Source organism: Perca fluviatilis, chromosome 24 (genome assembly GCF_010015445.1).
Source record: "Perca fluviatilis chromosome 24, GENO_Pfluv_1.0, whole genome shotgun sequence".
Lineage (NCBI taxonomy): Eukaryota > Metazoa > Chordata > Actinopteri > Perciformes > Percidae > Perca > Perca fluviatilis.
Window position 1 is genome coordinate 824,835 of NC_053135.1, and position 12,500 is coordinate 837,334.

Genomic DNA, 12,500 nt, shown 5'->3' on the forward strand with positions numbered 1-12,500 from the left:
TCGTGTTTGTGTCAACAGAAAGATCTGGAGGTCCCGGTCCCTCGGTACTTCCTGAGAGAGAAGAATCAGAAGAAGAAGAAGTTCTCCAACATCCTGGAAGCTCAGCTAACCAATCAGACGGTCAGACACACACACACACACACACACACACAACACAGACACACACACACACAGAGACACACACACACACACACACACAGAGACACACACAACACAGAGAACACACAGACACACACACACACACACACACAGAGACACACACACACACAGAGACACACACACACACACACACACACACACAGACACACACACACAGACACACACACAACACACATATGTACGATACACACACAGACATTCACGCACACACATTCACCCCATGCACACGTACACACACAACACAAGCACACAACGCACTATTAAGCGCATGGACACACGACATGGTCAGACACACCATACACACACACATACACAGGTAAGACACACACACACACACACACACACACAAGCACACACACACACAGAGAGACACACACACACACACACACACACACAGAGACACACACACACACAGAGACACACACACAGACACACACACACACACACACACACAGACACACACACACACAGAGACACACACACAGACACACACACACACACACACACACACACACAGACACACACAGACACACACACACAGAGACACACACACACACACATATGCACGCATGCACACACACAGACATTCACGCACACACATTCACTCATGCACACGCACACACACAGACAGACAGACACACACGCACGCACAAGCGCATGGACACACGCACATGGTCAGACACACACGCACACACACACACACACACGGTAAGACACACACACACACACACACACACATACACACATGTTCAGACACATGGTCAGACAAACACACACACGCGCACACGGTCAGATACACACACACACACACACACACACACACACACACACACACACACACGGTCAGACACAGTCAGACACACACACACACACACACACAAGTCAGACACACACACACGGTCAGACACAGTCAGAACACACACACACACACACACACACACACACACACACACACGGTCAGACACAGTCAGACACACACACACACACACACAGACACACGCACACACACACATACACTCACAAACAGACACACACACACAGACACACACACACACACAGACACACACACAGACACACACTCTCTTGTACCTTTTTTCTATAATTGTTGTCACTTTTTACGAAGTTTGTCACATCTTGGACATAACGTCCGACTCTTCGTGTGTTCAGTGTCATCTCTAATATAATATACCTTTGTCCACCAGCCAGGTTTAAATAAAGTTTTAGTGTCATCTCTAATATAATATACCTTTGTCCACCACCCAGGTTTAAATAAAGTTTTAGTGTCATCTCTAATATAATATACCTTTGTCCACCAGCCAGGTTTAAATAAAGTTTTAGTGTCATCTCTAATATAATATACCTTTGTCCACCAGCCAGGTTTAAATAAAGTTTTAGTGTCATCTCTAATATAATATACCTTTGTCCACCAGCCAGGTTTAAATAAAGTTTTAGTGTCATCTCTAATATAATATACCTTTGTCCACCAGCCAGGTTTAAATAAAGTTTTAGTGTCATCTCTAATATAATATACCTTTGTCCACCAGCCAGGTTTAAATAAAGTTTTAGTGTCATCTCTAATATAATATACCTTTGTCCACCAGCCAGGTTTAAATAAAGTTTTAGTGTCATCTCTAATATAATATACCTTTGTCCACCAGCCAGGTTTAAATAAAGTTTTAGTGTCATCTCTAATATAATATACCTTTGTCCACCAGCCAGGTTTAAATAAAGTTTTAGTGTCATCTCTAATATAATATACCCTTTGTCCACCGCCAGGTTTAAATAAAGTTTTAGTGTCATCTCTAATATAATATACCTTTGTCCACCAGCCAGGTTTAAATAAAGTTTTAGTGTCATCTCTAATATAATATACCTTTGTCCACCAGCCAGGTTTAAATAAAAGTTTTAGTGTCATCTCTAATATAATATACCCTTTGTCCACCAGCCAGGTTTAAATAAAGTTTTAGTGTCATCTCTAATATAATATATACCTTGTCCACCAGCCAGGTTTAAATAAAGTTTTAGTGTCATCTCTAATATAATATACCTTTGTCCACCAGCCAGGTTTAAATAAAGTTTTAGTGTCATCTCTAATATAATATACCTTTGTCCACCAGCCAGGTTTAAATAAAGTTTTAGTGTCATCTCTAATATAATATACCTTTGTCCACCAGCCAGGTTTAAATAAAGTTTTAGTGTCATTTCTAATATAATAAACCTTTGTCCACCAGCCAGGTTTAAATAAAGTTCCAGAATTTAACTCTTTATTGCTCTGTGTGTGCAGGCGCACCACATGGCGCCGATGGGTTTGGAGGAGGCGGTGCTTCTCCTGCAGGTGTCTGAGCGCGCTCGGCAGGGACGAATCAGAGCCCAGTACGTGAAGGAGCTCGTCCAATCAGAAAGAGGCGTCCACAGACACACCTGGAAACGCCCAAAACTGACCCCCCATCAGGCCGCCATCACCCTCCAGAAGGTACCGGGACACGTTCAGCCTAAATATTCAACTGTTTTTGTGATTTAGGTGTGTATTTGTGGTGTGTATTTGTGATTTGGGTGTGTATTTGTGGTGTGTATTTGTGATTTGGGTGTGTATTTGTGGTGTGTATTTGTGATTTGGGTGTGTATTTGTGGTGTGTATTTGTGATTGGTGTTTTTGTGTTGGGTATTTGTGGTGTGTATTGTGTGGGTGGTGTGTGTATGGTTTGGGTGGTATGAGGTTGATGTGTAGGTTTGTGTGTGATTGTTGTTATTTTGTGATTAGTGTGTGTTGGTTGTATTTATGTTATTTGTGTTGTATTGTTGTGTTTTGGTTTAGTTATTTGTGGGTGTGTATTTGTGATTTGTGTATTTGTGTTATTTGGATTAGGTGTATTTGTGGTGTATTGTTGTGTATTGGATTGGTGTGTTTTGTGATTTGTGTGTATTTGTGTTTAGGTTTTGTATTTTAGGGTTATTTGTTTGTTTTATTAGGTGTGTATTTGTGTTTGATTGTTGTTGTTTAGATGGTTTTTTTGTAAGTTTTTTTTTGTGTTTTGGTTATGTATTGTGTTGGTTTTGGGTAGTTATTGTGGGTTGTGTATTGTGGTGGTATTTGGTTATTTTTGTGATGTATTATGGTTTGGTTTAGTTGGTGTTTGGGTGTTGGTGTTTTGGGGTGTTTTGTATGTGTTTTTAGGTATTTGTGGGTGTATTTGTTGTGATGTGGTGTTATTTGTTTATGATGTGAGTGGGGTATGTTGTGTGGAAGTTGTTGTGGGGTGTTTGGGGTTTGGGTGTGATGGGGGTGGGTAGGTTATGATTGTTTGATGTGGGTGTGATGTGGGTGGATGGGGGTTTTGTGGGTGTTGGATGGGTGGAGGGGATGTGGTGGAGGGTGGGGTGTGATGTGGGAGTAGGTATTGTTGGTGGTTTTGTGGTAGGGGTATTTTGAGTTGTTTGTGATAGTGTGTATGTGTGGTGTGAAGGTATTTGTGTTGTATGTTGTGTATAGGGGTTTTATGGTTTGTGTGGGTGGATTTGGGGGATGGTGTGAGTGTGGTGGTATTAGTATTTGTGTGTGGTGGGGGGATGTGGATTTGTGATAGGTATGGAGTGGTGGTGATTGGTATAGGTATGGGGTTTGTGTGGAGTGTATGTGATGTGGTGTGTATTGGTAGGTGTGATGTATTGATAGGTGAGGTGGTATTGTGATTTTGTGTTTGTGTGTTTTTTGTTGTGATGGGTGGTGTTTTTGTGAGTGGTATTGTGTTGTGATTGTTGTGTATTTGTGATGTAGGTGTGTATTTGTGTTGTATTGTTATTGGAGTAGGTGGTATTAGGGGTGGGGGGGTGGTTTGTTTTAGTTATATTGTTTTGGTAGGGTGGGTAGAGATTGGATGTGTATGGAGAGAAAGGAGAAAAAAGGAAGAGGGGGATTTGTGGTGTTGGAGGAGGGGGATGATAGGTGTGTATTTGTGTTGTGATTGTTGTGTATTTGTGATGTAGGTGTGTATTTGTGTTGTGATTGTTGTGTATTTGTGATGTAGGTGTGTATTTGTGTTGTGATTGTTGTGTATTTGTGATGTAGGTGTGTATTTGTGTTGTGATTGTTGTGTATTTGTGATGTAGGTGTGTATTTGTGTTGTGATTGTTGTGTATTTGTGATGTAGGTGTGTATGTGATTGTTGTGTATTTGTGATGTAGGTGTGTATGTGTGGTGTGATTGTTGTGTATTTGTGATGTAGGTGTGGAGAGGGTACCATCAGAGGAAACAGACCGACAGACTGAGAATCGAGGAGATGATGTTCCTGGGAATGGTAACAACTTATTCTCTAGTTCCTCATATGTTCCTCATATGTTCCTCATATGTTCCTCTTATGTTCCTCTTATGTTCCTCATATGTTCCTCATATGTTCCTCATATGTTCCTCTTATGTTCCTCTTATGTTCCTCTTATGTTCCTCATATGTTCCCTCATATGTTCCTCATATGTTCCTCTTATGTTCCTCTTATGTTCCTCTTTATGTCTCTTATGTTCCCTCATATGTTCCCTCATATGTTCCCTCATATGTTCCCCCATATGTTCCCCATATGTTCCCCACATGTTCCCATATGTTCCCCCATATGTTCCCCATATGTTCCCATATGTTCCCCATATTCTCTCATATGTTCCCTCATATGTTCCCATATGTTCCCCCATATGTCCCCATATGTTCCCTCATATGTCCCCATGTTCCCTCATATGTTCCTCTTATGTTCCCTCTTATGTTCCCATATGTTCCCTCTTATGTTCCTCTTATGTTCCCCACTCATATGTTCCTCTTATGTTCCTCTTATGTTCCTCATATGTTCCCCATATGTTCCCCATATGTTCCTCATATGTTCCTCATATGTTCCTCATATATTCCTCTTATGTTCCTCATATGTTCCTCATATGTTCCTCATATGTTCCCCTTATGTTCCTCTTATGTTCCTCTTATGTTCCTCTTATGTTCCTCTTATGTTCCTCATATGTTCCTCTTATTTTCCTCTTATGTTCCTCATATGCTCCTCATATGTTCCTCTAGTTCCTCATATGCTCCTCATATGTTCCTCATATGTTCCTCATATGCCCCTCATATGTTCCTCTTATGTTCCTCATATATTCCCTCATATGTTCCCCATATGCTCCTCATATGTTCCTCTAGTTCCCATATGTTCCCCCTATGTTCCCTCTTATGTTCCCTCTTATGTCTCTCTTATGTCCCTCAATGTTCCCCATATGTTCCTCTATATTTCCCTCTTATGTTCCCTCATATGCTCCCTCATATGTTCCTCTTAGTTCCCTCATATGCCCCTCATATGTTCCTCATATGTTCCCTCATATGCCCCTCATATGTTCCTCTTATGTTCCCTATATATTCCCTCATATGCTCCTCATATGTTCCTCATATGTTCCCCATATGTTCCCCATATGTTCCTCATATGTTCCTCATATATTCCTCATATGTTCCCCATATGTTCCTCTTATGTTCCTCATATATTCCTCATATGTTCCTCATATGTTCCCCATATGTTCCCCATATGTTCCTCATATGTTCCCCATATGTTCCCCATATGTTCCCCATATGTTCCTCATATAATCCCCATATGTTCCCCATATTTTCCTCATATGTTCCCCATATGTTCCCCATATGTTCCTCATATGTTCCTCATATGTTCCCCATATGTTCCTCATATGTTCCCCATATGTTCCTCATATGTTCCTCTGGCTCCTCTTATGTTCCTCTTATGTTCCTCATATGTTCCTCATATGTTCCTCAAATGTTCCTCTTATGTTCCTCTTATGTTCCTCATATGCTCCTCATATGTTCCCCATATATTCCCTCATAAGCTCCTCATATGTTCCTCTAGTTCCCTCATATGCTCCCTCATATGTTCCTCATATGTTCCCTCATATGTTCCCTCATATGTCCCTCATATGTCTCCTCATATGTTCCACATATGTTCCCTACATATGTTCCTCATATATTCCCTATATGTTCCTCATATGCTCCTCATATGTTCCTCATATGTTCCCTCATATGTTCCCCTATATGTTCCACATGTCCTCTTATGTTCTTCATATATTCCCCATATATTCCTCCCTCAGATCCCAGCGGAGCCTCCTGGTCCCGGTTCTGCCCGTCTCCGGGCCCAGCGTGCGTCGACGAGTCTGATCCAGGACCAGGACCAGGACCAGGAGGAGGAGGAGTACCGGAGAGCTCGGCTCCGTGTGAAACGTTCTCTTCTGGACGTGGAGGGAACCCAGATCAGGGAGACTCTGCAGGAACAGATCCGACAGTGGTTCCTCGAGTGCAGGTCAGAAACACACATGCACACACACACACACACACACACACACACACACACACACACACACACACACAGACACACACACACACACACACACACACACACATCCTGGTCCTTCTGATTCTCTCAGAGAACCCATGTGAGGTCAAGGTCAGAGACCTAAACCTGTCCGGTTAGAACAGCTTTAGTTGTTGTTTACTTCTGCTCCGATATTCAATTAACCTTCCTGCTCATCAACCAATCACAGAGGTGGACACACACACAGACACACACACAGAGACACACACACAGATACACTCACACACACACCCACAGACACACACACACACACACACACACACACACACACACACACACAGACTGAGACATACACACACACACAGAGACACACACACATACACAGAGACACACACAGAGACACACACACACACACACACACACACACACACACACACACACACACACACACACAGAGCACACACACATACACACACACACACAAACAGACAGATACACACAGACACACACACACACACAGAGACACACACATACACACAGAGACACACACACACACAGACAGATATACACACACACACACAGATACACTCACACATACAGAGACACACAGAGACATAAACACACACAGAGACACACACCCACAGACACACACACGCACACACAGAGACACACACACACACAGAGACACACAACGAGACACACACACAGACACACACACAGACAAACACACAGATACACTCATAACACAGACACACACACACACACACACACAGACACAGAGAGATACACACACATACACACACACACACACAAACAGACAGATACACACACAGACACACACACACACACAGACACACACACAGAGACACACACACACATACACAGACACACACACAGAGACACACACACACACACACAAACAGACAGATACACAGACACACACACAGAGACACACACACACACAGAGAAACACACACAGACACACACACAGATACACTCACACACACACACAAACAAAGACAGACAGAGATACACACACATACACACACACACAAACAGACAGATACACACAGATACACACAGACACACACAGACAGACACACACACAGATACACACACACAGATACACACACACAGAGACACACACAGAGACACACACACACACAGAGAAACACACACAGACACACACACAGATACACTCACACACACACACACACAAAGACAGACAGAGATACACACACATACACACACACACAAACAGACAGATACACACAGACACACACAGACAAACACACACACAGTAAATCATTACACTAGTGGGCGTGTTCAATCAGGTCTGGCAGAATCTCTGCAGCCAATCAGAAGCTATTGATCGGGGTGTTGACCTTTGACCTTAAGGAGCCTTCCAGACCTGATGAAGACCTCTTCCTCCTCCTCCTCCTCCTCCTCCTCCTCTTCCTCCTGATGCTCTCTGTGATTTTATTTGTTATATTTAATCATTTAAACGTGCGTGTGCAGAGGCGCTACGGGGAAGTTTCCGGACTTTCCTGACGGAGAAGCCGGAGGATCAGCGTCTCTTTTCTCCCAAAAAACACCTGAACAGGTGTCAGCGGAGCTGGCAGCGCGAGAGGAGGAGAGGCAGAAGAAGAAAGGGGAGAAAAAGAAGGAGAGAGAGAAAGAGAAGACAAGAAAAATTAAGAAAAAGAAGAAGAAGAAAGCGAAGATACAGGTACTACACATTAAATAAATTTAATAGAATAGAAGGTTCCGTCATAAATATATTCTTTACACTTAATTATTTTATATTTATTTTTGTCTTTTAAATTATTTAATTTTTTAGATTTATTTTTAATTTTAAAAAGTAAATTAATCAATAAACCAATTAAGAAAATATTCTACAACAAATAAAATTAATAATAAAAAATAAATGTTATTTTAAGTGTAGTAAAAGTAATAATAAAATGTATAGAATAATACCTAATCATAATGATTAAATGGAATTAAAAAATAAATTAATTAAAAATTCTTAATAAAACAATAAAATAAAATAATTATTATAATAATAAAAATGACAATAAAATAATTAATAATGAAAAAATACAAATAAAATACTCATAATAATTAAATTAATTTATAGAAATAGATGAATTAATAAGTATAATAAAAAATAATAATAAAAATTAATTTAAAAATTAAAATTAATTAAAATTAATTAAAATATAAAAGATTAGAATTTTATAATGGTGTATTTGTGCATCTGTTAGTAGAATATATTTCAAGATTGAAGATTTTATTTAATGTAAATTAAGTTGTAACATTATTTGTATATTGTCTTGTTTGAATGATTTTAGGAAGACTGGAGTCGAAGCCGTTTCCTCCCTGACGTCGTTAAAGGAGACCACATGTTCACCGGTGAGTCTGAACCCAAATCTGTGTACTTGTACTGAACCGTCTCCATGGAAACACCCCACAATGTGAACACACACAGAGATGAAACACACATCTTTACATCATCTTCCTGATAATTTTATTATTATTATCTCAGATGTCCATCCAGAATAAACGTCCAATAAAATCCACTTAGAAAAAAAAAAAAAAAAGAAATACTCTGACTTTTATTTTGAAAATATTCTGACTTTTATTCTGGAAATATTCTGTTTTTTTCCTCAAAATATTCTGACATTTTTCTTAAAATATTCTGTTTTCCTATAATATTCCGACTTTTATTTTGAAAATATTCTGACTTTTATATTGAAAATATTCTGACTTTTATTCTGGAAATATTCAGCTTTTTTTCTACACATTTCTTTCTTAAAATATTCCTTTAAACTTCCCCAAAAATAGTCCAACTTTTATTTAGAAAATATTCTGACTTTTGTTTAGAAAATATTCTGACTTTTATTGTGAAAATATTCTGACTTCTTTTCTGAAAATGTTCGATTTAGTTTTCTCAACAATTTTTCCTCAAATATTCTGAATTTTTTCCTAAAAATTAACAAAGAGAGGCTACAAACACCACAGCTAACTCAGCGAATCAGTGGCAGCATCCTGTTTACATCCCCCAAAGCATTATGGGAGCTGTAGTTCCAAATCTTGAAGCATGATTATCACCCAAAGTTAAAGTCAGTTATGACATTAAAACTACAGCCTCACAGTCTTCCTCCTCTTGCTCCTGATGATGATTTGAAGCCCAGTTGCCCCTCTACTTCCTGTCTGCGGCCCTGCAACAGGAAGTGATGTGTTTGTGGTTTCAGTGACCCGTGAAGAAGAAGAAGAGGACTCTCTGTAGACCTGGATCAGGTCTGGACTTTAGATTCAGAGTCAGTGACCCGGTTTGAACACCAGAACACAATAACATCAGAGTTACATCACTCACTCACAACTGCAGTCAGTTTAAAGAGTGTGTGTGTGTGTGTGTGTGTGTGTGTGTGTGTGTGTGTGTGTGTGTGTGTGTGTGTGTGTGTGTGTGTGTGTGTGTGTGTGTGTGTGTGTGTGTGTGTGTGTGTGTGGTCCTGTGTGTGGGTCTCTGTGTGTGGGGGTCTCTGTGTGGGTCTGTGTGTGTGTGTGTGTGTGTGTGTGTGGGGGTCTCTTGTGTGTGTGTGTGTGTGTGTGTGTGTGTGTGTGTGTGTGTGTGGGTGTCTCTGTGTGTGTGTGTGTGTGTGGGGTCTCTGTGTGGGTCTGTGTGTGTGTGTGTGTGTGTGTGTGTGTCTCTGTGTGTGGGGGTCACTGTGTGTGTGTGTGTGTGTGTGTGTCTCTGTGTGTGTGTGTGTGTGTGTGTCTGTCTGTGTGTGTGTGTGTGTGTGTGTGTGTGTCTCTGTGTGTGTGTGTGTGTGTGTCTGTCTGTGTGTGTGTGTGTGTGTGTGTCTGTGTGTGTGTGTGTGTGTGTGTCTGTCTGTTTGTGTGTGTGTGTGTGTGTGTGTCTCTGTGTGTGTGTGTAGTGTGTGTGTGTGTGTGTGTGTGTGTGTGTGTGTGTGTGTGTGTGCTGCGGTTGTGTGTGTGTGTGTGTGTGTGTGTGTGGCTCTGTGTGTGTGTGTGTGTGTGTGTGGCGCTGTGTGTGTCTGTTGTGTGTCTCTGTGTGTGTGTGTGTGTGTGTGTGTTGTGTGTGTGTGTGTGTGTGTGTGTGTTGTGTGTGTCTCTGTGTGTGTGTGTGTGTGTCTCTGTGTGTGTGTGTGTGTGTGTGTGTGTGTGTGTGTGTGTGTGTGTGTGTGTGTCTCTGTGTGTGTCTCTGTGTGTGTGTGTGTGGGGGGTCACTGTGTGGGTCTGTGTGTGTGTGTGTGTGTGTGTGTGGGTCTGTGTGTGTCTCTGTGTGGGTCTCTATGTTTGTGTGTGTGTGTGTGTCTGTGTGTGTGTATGTGTGTGTGTGTGTGGGTCTCTGTGTGTGTGTGTGTTTGTGTCTGTGTGTGTGTGTGTGTGTGTCTTTGTGTGGGTCTCTATGTTTGTGTGTGTGTGTGTCTGTGTGTGTGTGTTTGTGTGTGTGTCTGTGTGTGTGTGTGTGTGTGTGTGTCTCTGGGTGGGTCTGTTATATTGCATCACTATTAGTTTGTTTACTGGTCAAACAGCTGCTTTCACTTTGGATTTGCTTCATTTTTCCAGGTTTTCTGATGTCATGGAATATTTTTCCAGTTTTAAAGCTGTTTTAAAAATATATATTTTAACAGATTATTAGGCAGATATTTTTTGGTATACATTCCTGATTTTTAGGCTGATTTTTTCGGAATATATTCCTGATTTTTAGGCTGATTTTTTAGGGAATATATTCCTGATTTTTTTGAATATATTACTTATTTTTTGGCTGATTTTTAGTAATATATTTCAGATTTTTAAGATGAGTTTTTGGGAATATATTCATGATTTTTTTTTAAATATATTACTTATTTTTAGGCTGATTTTTAGTAATATATTTCAGATTTTTAAGATGATATTTTGGGAATATATTCCTGATTTTTAGGCTGATTTTTTTGAATATATTACTTATTTTTATGCAGATTTTTAGGAATATATTCCTAAGTTTTAAGATGATGTTTTGGGAATTCCTGATTTTTAGCCTGATTTTTTGGAATATATTCCTGATTTTTAGGCTGATTTTTGGGAATATATTCCTGATTTTTAGGCAGATTTTTGGGAATATATTCCTAATTGTTAGCCTGATTTTTGGGAATATATTCCTGATTTTTAGGCTGATTTTTTTGGAATACATTGCTGATTTTTAGCCTGATTTTTGGGAATATATTCCTGATTTTTAGGCTGATTTTTGGGAATATATTCCTGATTTTTAAGATGATGTTTTGGGAATTCCTGATTTTTAGCCTGATTTTTGGGAATATATTCCTGATTTTTAGGCTGATTTTTTTGGAATACATTGCTGATTTTTAGGCTGATTTTTTTGGAATATATTCCTGATTTTTAGGCTGATTTTTTTGGAATACATTGCTGATTTTTAGGCTGATTTTTTTGGAATACATTGCTGATTTTTAGGCTGATTTTTGGGGTTATATTTTCCTGATTTTTAAGATGATTTTTTGGGATATTCTTCCAGGTTTCCAGCGTTCAGATGATGACTAAGTAACTCTTCTCTGTCCTGAAACAAGTGTTCAGACTTCCTCCAGCTGCTCGGCACCGCGCCAAAGTTATAACAATAATATTAATAACAATAACAACATTAAGAACCTCTCTGGCCGCTCACACAGGAAGTGCCCATTTCCCAGACAGGAAGTGGAGCTGTTAGCAGCAGGAAGTGGCTCCTGGGAGCTGCAGCTGGATCATTTTATTTTGCTGTTCACTTCCTGTCTGATCCTGAGAAAATAAAAGTTCTCACACACCTGACACGTCCTGTGTGTGTGTGTGTGTGTGTGTGTGTGTGTGCATTGCGTTTTAGATGTGTGGCGTTGTCGTGACGACCGGCAGCAGAGCATCGACCTGCAGCTGCTCCGAGAGGAGACGAGACAGGAAGTGGAACAGGAAGTCAGGCTTCAGGTGAGTCGGTTGTTTCATTCATGTTAGCTGATATTCTCA

The 12,500-nt window shown here is 40.3% G+C and overlaps 1 protein-coding gene across 1 annotated transcript in view; it reads left to right on the top strand.

Moving 5' to 3' along the window:
- Positions 1-12,500, top strand: part of LOC120554771 (dynein regulatory complex protein 11-like) — a 25,639-nt gene that overhangs the window by 1,495 nt on the left and 11,644 nt on the right. Inside the window, 7 exon segments of the mRNA XM_039793800.1 lie at positions 19-120; positions 2,444-2,632; positions 4,383-4,454; positions 6,268-6,476; positions 8,007-8,217; positions 8,840-8,900; positions 12,364-12,461. Coding sequence (XP_039649734.1) covers positions 19-120; positions 2,444-2,632; positions 4,383-4,454; positions 6,268-6,476; positions 8,007-8,217; positions 8,840-8,900; positions 12,364-12,461 — 942 coding nt within the window.